Genomic DNA, 10364 nt, shown 5'->3' with positions numbered 1-10364 from the left:
AGGCAAACACAAAAACAAACCAAAAAAACCTGCTTTTGTTGAACAGTATTTACTCTGATATAACTGCCTTACTTTCAGGTGTTCCCTTAAAACTGAAAAACAACATCCTTACTCACATAAAACATTAATTCCCCACATACTCATTGTCCGTCTGGTTAGTCCATGTTTTAAAGTTGTACTCACCCTCAGCAATGCCGCTGAGTTTACTCCTTCTCAGAATGAGCACCTTCAGAAGCGGAGGTCACGCCGAAGCTGCTCCTGCAGTGTCCCACCCCGAGGAGTTAGCACTAGGAAGATCCAACAGGATGGAGTGAACGGCATTGTGCTAAGGGTTAGTTTACTTCCCAAGTGTGTAAGTACGCGAGAGGACCGAAGATCATTTTTGATATGAGATTGTTACTGAGGTTCGGGGTTTTATTTTCTGTTCTGTTTTGGCGTGAGGCTGTAAGTGAACTCTAAAAACCGTGATGTTTACTTCCACTGAGGCTGTGTCTGTGGTCTGTCTGTGGGAATCTCATGCTCCCAGTACAACAGTTTGTCAGAAGGCAAGTCATTCCTCTGGCACTCAGAATTGCAGAAAATACTGCTTTTCCTGATGGGTTTGTCATTGTTTCAATAAAGACCTATAACTGTGGCAGTAACTCTGACATAGATGCTTTTCATAATTCCTAGAAAAGAAAAACTGACTTTTCAAAATATATAAAAGCTAACTGCAAATAAGCAGAAGATTTAATTTTCTGATTTAGGAGAATTATTTATTTATTGATTTAAGTGAATGTTTGATTTCTGAGAAATTGAAACATCAAAATGTAGCTACCAAAATGGTGCATATAGTACAAAATTGCATTTATGTGACATCTAAAGAAAGGACTCCCTGCGTTTTCAGAAAATATGTATCATAAGGCCTTACCTCTGTACCTGCTTTTCAGTATCATTCACTCGGCAGTCTGTTTCGGAGTACGTGAAACTTCCGAGGATTAAAGACTTCTCTGTTTCTCTGCTGGTCATTAGTAGGGGGCAAAGTCTGTTGCACTTTTATAGAACACTGTAATCAGCTATGCGGTTTATGACTTGAGTGACATCCAGTTACACACTAAGCTGTGAACCTCCCACAACTGCATGAATAGAAAGGTCAACTCACAAAGAGATGTTTGATTTTATGACTAGAAGGACAAGTTTTATCTTTGTGGCTTTTGAAATAATTTTAAAAGCATTTAAATACATTAAATACAACATATATGAGCTATGAAAAGGAAGCTGTGTCTCCCAGTCATGATGCAATAAGAGAAACATCAGGCATCTTTTTCATTACAAATTCTTGAAAGCAACTGGAAGTTATAAAACAAGTATACCCAAGTTACAAAGGCTGAGTGTACACACAAAATAATTTTATAGGAAGTGGAAATAGATTTTTGGGATACATTTTTTTTTTCTTTTTCTTTTTTTTTTTTTTTTTTTTCTGGTACTGGGAATCAAACTCATGACCTCACGCTTGCCAGGCAGGCACTGTGCTGCTGAACTAAATCCTCAGCCCTTTGGGATACATTTTAAACTAAATTCCATTTAAAAACCAGCATGTAGCCAAGTATGGTGGTGCATGCCTATAATCCCAGGACTCTGGGAGCCTGCAGTAGGTCGACTGAAAGTTTGATGCAGCCTGGGAAACGTAGAGATTTTAGCGAGACCCTTTCTAAATAAATGAATGAATGAAAGAATGCATGAATGGCTGGGGATGTAGCTCAGTGTGAAGGCCCTGGATTCAATCCCCAGTGCCGCATAAAAACAAACGTACAAAATAAAAAAAAAAATGTGTGTACAAATAATCATATTATTCGGTATGGAAGTCACAATAAGTTCTTCCTTTTGGACCCATGGCACTTGTTCTAGTTTTGATCAGCACAGTCTGAAATGCTCAAATTTAACGGATCTGACCCCAGCTTCCCGACTCTTTCTTGATCCATCCTAGGTAATTCCAAAGGATTATTTTCCCATAGTCCCTTCTTTCCAAATAATCCCCTCATTCAGAACTTTCAGAGGAATCCTTATTGCCTAGTGTCCAGATCCCTCAGGCTGGCACTCAGAGCTTCGCATTACCCAGCGGACCTTATGAAATAAGCGTGGTGAGTACATGTGGATTAAGTGCAGGAGGTGGCTTGGGTGAAAGTGTGTATGTGCCTGTACCTCACGCTAAAATTAGCTTTTCATTCATTCCCAATTCCAAGCTGTCTTTTCCATTCCTGGTCTAAATCCTACATCTCCTTCCAGACTTACCTCCAATCCTGTGGTCTGAGATTCATTTTCCTGCTCTAGCCTCCTCTGTCTTTATGCTTTCAGAAACTTTTCAGTAAATATGTACGGAATAAATAAATGCACATTAGTAACATTCAGTTTGGAAGAATGTCAATACTATCCCGTCGTTTGTGCTTACTCTGTGTCTGTTTTGAATACCGCAAACAAATGTTAAGGACCATGATAAACACAAATATATTCCCATGTTTAATATTTTTAATAGTCTGTAACCTGTCGCTGGGCTATGCTCTTTGCATGAATGTGCATAAAGTGAATGAAATTTATAGAATCACTTCTAAACTTCTGTTTCACACAAGATCAATTCTGACATATTTTGAAGGGCATCTAAATTCAAGTACACGCTGCACAGGTGCCCTCCAGCAAGAAGTGATTTAGTGTTCCCCTTATGCAACACCAGAGAATGAATTAACCTGCCCAGTCAGAAAGATACTTTGCTTCTACATTCAAAGCTGCAATTATTATGCATATACATCTATAACTGTATACCAAGCTGACGTTATAACATTAGCAACAACAAAAATATTGCCATCATTCCATACGGGCACATTATTTTGCAGAGCTGAAAAAAAGATGTGGTTTAAAAAATTTTTTTCTTCAGGGGGTACAAAATAAGCATTTTTATTGCCCTGCTTATTTTTAGGTGGAAGTGATTGATACATTATTAGGTCTGAGTTCAAAATATGAAAGGTAATCTTATATCTTCTGAAGAAACTGGAAACAATTAGGTAAAATACAAGTCTTTAGACAGACTTATGCAAGCTAAAGTCATGAAAAAGCAGTTAAAAACACTGTGTGTGCATATCAGAAAGTGAGAGAAAGAAGGAAAAGGTAGCAAAAAGAAGTAGAAAGGAAATGAATTCATTCTTACATAACGAAAAGGTGGAAGAGAGCAGGTGGGATTACCTTTGGTGATAACGTGATGAGCAAAGAGCACACACAATGCTAACGCTGCTTGAGGCACCCTGAAGATCCTTAGGTAGTCCTCAAGTGGTCTACTGCTGGATCAAGGCAGCTGAGGGCTTCAGACTTGAGCGGAGAGGCTCCACCCATCCTGCCGACACCTGCGGCTTGGCAAGCCTTCACCCTTTCCTCTCCGGCTCCCGCCTCTCCTACGGGCAGGCCGGCCACACGGGGCTCAGGCATTCTGTAACACACAGGAGGCAGGAGGATCCGAACTGGGAGTGCCCAACTTTCTGACTCTGACTCTGGAGATTACACGAATACAGTTCTCAAGCCACGTTTAAATCATATCTTTATGACCAAGCAGAAACTCAGTATCATTAAAAAAACTAAGAGGAAACAGTTTATAGAAGTTTTATTGTAAACAGAAGTCATTAATAATTATTACAAACTGAACCGAAACTCAAGCTAGCAATGTGAAACAAATTTATAGGTTGGTTTTTATATGGCATAATTTTTTTTATACGGCACAATTTTTAATCTTTTCCCTTCTCAACTTTTAAAAAGAATACTAAAATTATCAGCATTTCAATGGTCTCTTCTGTCAAGTTTAGCACCATTAACATTCTTACCCCCTTAAAAACACTCATTCAAAACTAGACAGAACTTCTCCCTGTCCTCATCAAAACTATCTCACAAAAATGTATTATTTTTTCTTAGTGCAAAAATACAAATATGTATATTTTTAAAAATGCAGACTATTTACAGGCAGTCCCTGTTTGCGTGGTTTTGCATTTTCCCCTTCAGCCCATTAGAGTCTAGAGAAGTCTGCATTTCTTTCTGTTGTCCCCCTGTCGCTGCAATGCCCCTCTAGAACATTATGGTCATTTAAGGAAGCACAAATCTGCACCCGCCCAGGCCTCCCCGAGGCTGCTGCTCAACGCGGAGGAGTGAGCCTACAGCACGCAGAGGCCAAGTTTCTGCTTGTAGAAAAACACCACCTGGTGGTGAGTGTGGGTAGCTGAAATTCTCTGTGAATGAGGGTAGGCCACAGGTGAAACGGGTGGTTTGTTCTTGCTCTGCTGCCCAGTAAATTTCCTAGGTCTGCATTTCAGTGAAAACCACGGGCCACTTAGAACGTACCCCAAACACTGTGCCATTAACAGTCAGTTCTGAAAAACATCTTCTCACGTCAAAAGCACTTAATGGAGATGTATCAAAAACACAAGTACTTCTCAAGCAGAAGTAAAAATAGAGTAGTTAATGAATTAGATTCAATAAATAATACTTTGTAATATAGTGTTCTGTGGTTTAGTAAAAATATTTAAAGAAACTTTCAAAACAAATCTAGAGCAGCCAAGTAATGAATGTAAAATTTAAAAATGAACTGAACATATAAGCAAAAATTCCAATGATTTTTCTGTGTAGGTTTGAGATATTCAATGATACTGAATATATTTAAATAGGTTCAAATATCACTACAATAACAGAGGTCATGAATCTCATTCTCATTTCACTCAAAAACTGCACTCAGTGTTAGGTAATAAATCAGTCCTTATTTTAGTACAATTTATTGACCTGACAGTCTCTAAGGCATTTGGTTTTTCTGTCAGAAGGAACCACAGCCATATTGAATACAAATTGCTTTTCTGGTTTTGATTTTCTCACACAGTTCAAAGTGAGCATGACAGAACATGGTGCTACCTCAGTGCAGGTGGGGTCTATGATGTGTCCTGCCTATTTTACAGCACTCTATTTTGGGGTCCCTGTCCTTGCTCCTGTGTCTGTTAATGATTCCAGACAGTGACTTTCAAATCAAGTAATACAACATATGCTTAAAATCAAGTGGCCTGAGAGCCATAAATGATTACGATGAAACAGTGATATTAGAAGCAGGAGTACATTCTTACACTGTTTGGAATTACTTGTCTTCCCTCGTGGATTAGCACCCTGACTTCCTTTCCAGGCATGGCACGCGCTGTGAGGGGAGCTGGCAGTGTGGCACACTGGAACCACCCCATCGGCCACTTCTGGAGCAGGACTCGAGTGGGCCTGGGGCCCGCCTGCCTTCCCTGCGCTGCCCCGAGGTGGGGGAGTGTAAATCCCTTGGCATCTCTGTAGCCTTTTCAGCTACTCCAGTGTGTCAAAGCTGGAAACTGGTGTACCGCACATGGAGGCCAATTAGTCCTCTCTACTCAGTAATATTTTGGAATTGGCTTATGACAGTTTAAAATCTGACAGTGATTGGTCTTTTCTTTTTTGGTGTAACATGAAATGTATTTATCTTTTAAATAAGTAGCATACCTGTTTTATTTGATTCTTACCTGCTTAGGTAAGTTTGAATTTGTCTTTTTTTCACCTTTGTAGAGTTTTAAATAATTGAGAATTAAGTGCAGATAGTAAAAAAGAAGATAGTATTTGGAATCAGGTACATCTAGATTTAAAGCACACTTGAATGCTGATCCTAGCTCTGCTACTTACTATGTGATGTTAGGTAGGTTTCTTAATTTCTCTGATCTGCACTTTCTAGTTTTTTTTTTTTTTGCTTTTTTTCTGGTACCAGGAATCGAACTCACGACCTTGCGCTTGCCAGGCAGGTGCTGCGCTGCTGAGCTAAATCCCCAGCCCCTGATCTGCACTTTCTTACTGGTTAAACCTGGGATAATAACACCTACTTACAGAGCTGCTGTGAGAGTTAGATATTAAACATGCAATGCCCAAGACAATACCTAGGAAGTACAAGATGCTTGATAAATGACGCATCACCATTATTCAAAAATTAAAGCTGAGGTTGTGTTTTAATTTCCACCACACTATGAACACTTAATATACATCACTGTTTCAAGTAACCACTCTATTAGAGTATTTTCTTCTTAGTGCAAAATTAAGGAACCATAGTTTTTTACTCACTCACATATGTATACTTTTAAAATTCCTTCACTTGCACATGAGAACATGGCTCTGGGTTAGTGCAGTAAAAATCTGTGTCTTTCCTATTAGAAGACAAAAAACAGCATGGAAACCTATGTGCTGCAAACATACACTAATTTTAAAAAGAAAAATAGACGTCATGCTTCTGATGCGTTTATCAGACCCAAAGCTTACTTATAGTAAGTCTAAGCAACTGCTTCAACCCTTTAAAATTCATTAGACAAGGGATAGTGGAATTTTAAAACCACTTTTTTAAAGATTAATTTCATTAACTCCTTATAATTATTTAGAGCACTGTCATTTGAAAATCTGTGCAACTTAATAAAATATATTAGAATTTAGGGTCTCAAGAATACTTTAAATAGGGAGACTGCATAATACATAGAGTAGTGCTCTCAATTAAAATAATTACAGTGAGTTATCACAAACTGTAAAAACATGATTTGCATGCATACTCTTAGAAAACAAAGGTCGGGCCCAGATATAAACATACAGATGACCTCCGGTGCTCTAATGCGTGTTTCCACAGGGACTGTCTGAGACTTGGCAGCCCATGTTCTGGCTGGTCACTTGCACTCTGAAGAGAGTCCCATCAGCACACACGCACAGCTTGTAGCGCACCCAGTCTCCGGCACCCAGCTGGTCTCCACCGGAGGAAGTGGGCAGGCGAGTAGTGCTGACCATCACAGTTCCATTGAGGATGATGCTATTTTCCTACGAGGAGGAGGAAATATGATTTGCTTACCTCCACAGGTGGGAAGAAAATGAAATTATTAAACAATAGTTACTGGATTAGTAACAACAAAAGAAGGTACTCAGAGAATAAAGTCATGACCAAATAATAATGGCAACAACGCAAATCCACACCAGTGCCAGAATTCAACTGGAAACTCGGCGGAGTGACACATGCCTATAAGCCCAGTGACTACAGAGGCTGAGGTAGCAGGACTGTAATTTGAGTTCAGCCTGGGCAACTCATCAAGACCTTGTCTCAAAATAATTTTAAAAAGCAGCGCTGGAAGAAAAAAAAAAAGAAGCGCTAGAGATGGAGCTCAGTAGTAGAGTCTCCTGTACAACAGGGGGAAATCCCCAGTACAACAGGGAGAAAAAATAAATGGTGACTTTTTAGCTTATTCAATTTATACTGTGTGTCAACTGCAACATAACTTGCAATTATTAGTTAAAATTACATTAAAACTCCTAAGTATATAATGAAGTCTCAGAAAATTTTCACTTAATTCCTCAAGGAACTATAACAAAGTTACTGAGAAGTTTGTGATGATGAGAAGAAAAACACTAGTTTTCCCCAGAAGGAATTAATTTTAATGAATGGAGATTAACTAATGATTAAATACATGTGATTTTAAAGACCAGGCACTCGAAACTTCCTAGAGCTTCTCTTCTTGAAGCGCATTTCCCCAGAAACTCTGATACTGTAGGGCCTTAAGACGCTTTCTTTTTAGGGACCTCTTCTCCCTTCTTTCCTCCCTCTCCCCTTTCTTCCTTTCATTCATTCAACAACTAATCAGTAATTGCCTACTATGTGCCAGGCACTATTCTCGGTGCTGGGGATACAGCCGTGCATAAAATGGGCAAAGTCCAGGGCTGACAGTTAATGCAGTAGGAGCAGACAGTAAAGAAACAGGTTCAATATATAGCACAACAGGAGGGGTAAGTGCTATAGGAAAAATAAAGCTGGGTAAGGAGAGAGAGAGGGCAGGTAAAGCTATCTTACACAGCATGGTTGTAGGGGGTTCTCATTCCAGCAGAAAGTGGAATTGAAGGGGGAAGCCACAGAGAGAACTTCATGCGAAGCAGAGAAGAAGCGTGTGCAAAGGCAAAGACACGCCTGCCGCGGCAAGGACACGAAGTCAGTGTGGATGAAGCCCAAGGGTGTGGGGAGGGCTTGGTAGAGATGAAGCAAGTTCCTGCAGGCTAGACATGCAAGGGCTGGGAATAAGCTTCGGATTTTATTTGAAATTAGGAAGTCATTTAGAGGCTTCATTAGAAGGAAATGACAATCTTTTCAAAAGGTCACTGGGGTGCTGGGTAGAGAAAGGCCTACAGGTGTGAAGGGACAAAGCAGAAATTCCAGGTGGGAGGCTGTTCCAAGTCCAGGCAGGAAATGAGTGCAGATTACATCACGGTGGTGACAGAGGTGACACAGCCAGACTCTGTCTCCTGAAGGTGGAGCCAGAAGGTTCTGCTGATGGACTGGGTATTGCGGCACCAGGCAGGGCCACTGAGAGAGGCACGTTTACCAGGTAAGGAGGACATCAAGACTTTAGACTCGTTAGATTTCAGATGTCCATTAGGTACGGAAATGGAGAAGGTCAGCGGGCAGTTTGTTAAGTAATCTCAGTTCTGAGGAAAGGTTAAGGCAGGAGTTCCATCCATGGGAGTCATCAGCTTACAGAGGGTATTGGAAGCAATGAGAGGAAGTTGGTCATAAAGTAATGACGTGGCTAATTTATTAGGTAGTGGAAGCACAGGTGAGTATCCCTAATCTGAAGTGCTTAGGATAATAACTATTTCACATTTGAGAGTTTTTTGGATTTGGAAGATTTCCATAGAACGTAATTCTTAAGGAACGATGAAGTTTTAAAATTTTGTTCCTATGCTGCCATCTTGTGGTCATTTAAAATGATTTTTCTTTAGTTTCTTAAGAGGTTTTCTATCAATTCCAGTGTTCTGTCAAACAGAAGGGTGACCATCGTTAACAATGTATTTCAAAAATAGCTAGAAGAGGATTTTGAATGTTCTCAACACAAAGAAATGATAAATGTTTGAGGTGATGGCTATGCTAATTAATCAAATGTGATCATTACACAAATTTTATCACATCATTATACTGAACCCTATAAATATGTATATTGTGTGTCACTTATAAATTTAAAAAGGAAAAATAAAACTAAAAAAGTAGTTTGATCAAATTCTGGGTTTATCTTTTGTTTCCATACTGACGCCTGAACCCAGAGCCTTTGTAATAAGTTACATGGCCAGCCTCTTTTATTCTGAGACAAGGTCTCAATGAGTCAGTAATTCGCCTGGTCTGGGCTCAAATTTTCTGTCCTCCTGCTTCAGCCTTCTACAGTTCTGACAACATTCTTTCTAATAATTAGCTTATTTTAAAAAGTAACCACTGATTTTAACGGAATTATAAAGCTAACTATCTATATATGGGAACTTTTAAAAAATGACCTAAGAGTAGAAGAGGGACGATGAAGGAATGAAAAAGGGACAAGAGCAGCGGGGAAGGTGGACAGGATCAACGCACGATATATGCAAAACACCATGGTGAGATCCATTAAAATGTAACTTCATATGCGTTCATTACAATAATAAAAAACTAGTTGTCCTTTTAATACTGGGTCCTTGTTCTTTAAATATAAGGAAACAAATTATGTTTCCATGTGTATTTCAAAGTATTTTAACATTTGTCATATTAACAAAGTAGAATGAGACAAAAATTTTCTGGCGGAAAAATAAAAGGTTGAGGTAACTTGTCCATGGTCTGTATAAGCAGTCCAGCCTCTCACTGCTGTGACTTCCTGGCGCAGAGAATTACACCCCTGCTGTGGGTGTTCTCAGCGCCGGTAGAGAACAGCTTCTTACCACAACGCAAGTCGAAACTGCTCCATGCTGCTATGGCGTTTCTGCAAGAAGTACATTTATGTGCATCTTTATTATTTACAAACGGAGTTCTGTGCTTTAGATTAACAAGCTGTTTATGAAAATGAGACAACTATCTCATTTTCTAAAGTTTATTATTCCTAAGAACTGAAGTTTAATTTTTTGAAAAAGGAAAGCATTACTTAGCAGTCCTTAGTTTTAAGGTCCCTTTTGTCATGTAATGTTTGGTAGACAAATTTAATTAACTTTAGTGAAGTAATATATAGTAGGTATACAGGGTATTTTGAATAAATATATTTTGACCAGAATTATGTAGTAGGGTGGCTGCTAAAGAAAATTTCACTTTAAAAAGTCACAATAAAAGCGAAACCTTTTTCCCTTATAATTAAAAAAGATGTCCATATAATAATACATTTTATAATTTGCTAATTCTTTTGATATCACTAGATATGAAACTGAGGGAAGGATTTGAAGAATCTTTATTTTTCTATATTTTATTTTTTTGTCTTTTTTTTTGAGATAGGGCCTCCCTATGCAGTTCAGGCTGGCCTTGAGCTCACTTTGTAGCCCAGGCTGGTCTCGAACTTGCA

The 10364-nt window shown here is 39.0% G+C and overlaps 1 protein-coding gene across 1 annotated transcript in view; it reads right to left on the bottom strand.

The window, feature by feature from the left end:
- Nucleotides 1-3608: 3608 nt before the first annotated feature.
- The window catches only part of Sgcb (sarcoglycan, beta (43kDa dystrophin-associated glycoprotein)), a gene marked incomplete at its 5' end in the record, with an annotated part of 12806 nt that continues 6050 nt past the window's right edge, over nt 3609-10364 (bottom strand). Inside the window, 1 exon segment of the mRNA XM_013518513.1 lies at nt 3609-6855. Within this exon segment, the coding sequence (XP_013373967.1) occupies nt 6652-6855 (204 nt within the window).

This window comes from Chinchilla lanigera, unplaced genomic scaffold (assembly GCF_000276665.1).
Source record: "Chinchilla lanigera isolate Chin_1 unplaced genomic scaffold, ChiLan1.0 scaffold00046, whole genome shotgun sequence".
NCBI classification, from domain to species: domain Eukaryota; kingdom Metazoa; phylum Chordata; class Mammalia; order Rodentia; family Chinchillidae; genus Chinchilla; species Chinchilla lanigera.
The sequence above is the reverse complement of the archived record's forward strand: the minus strand, read 5'-3'. Positions and strand labels throughout refer to the sequence as shown.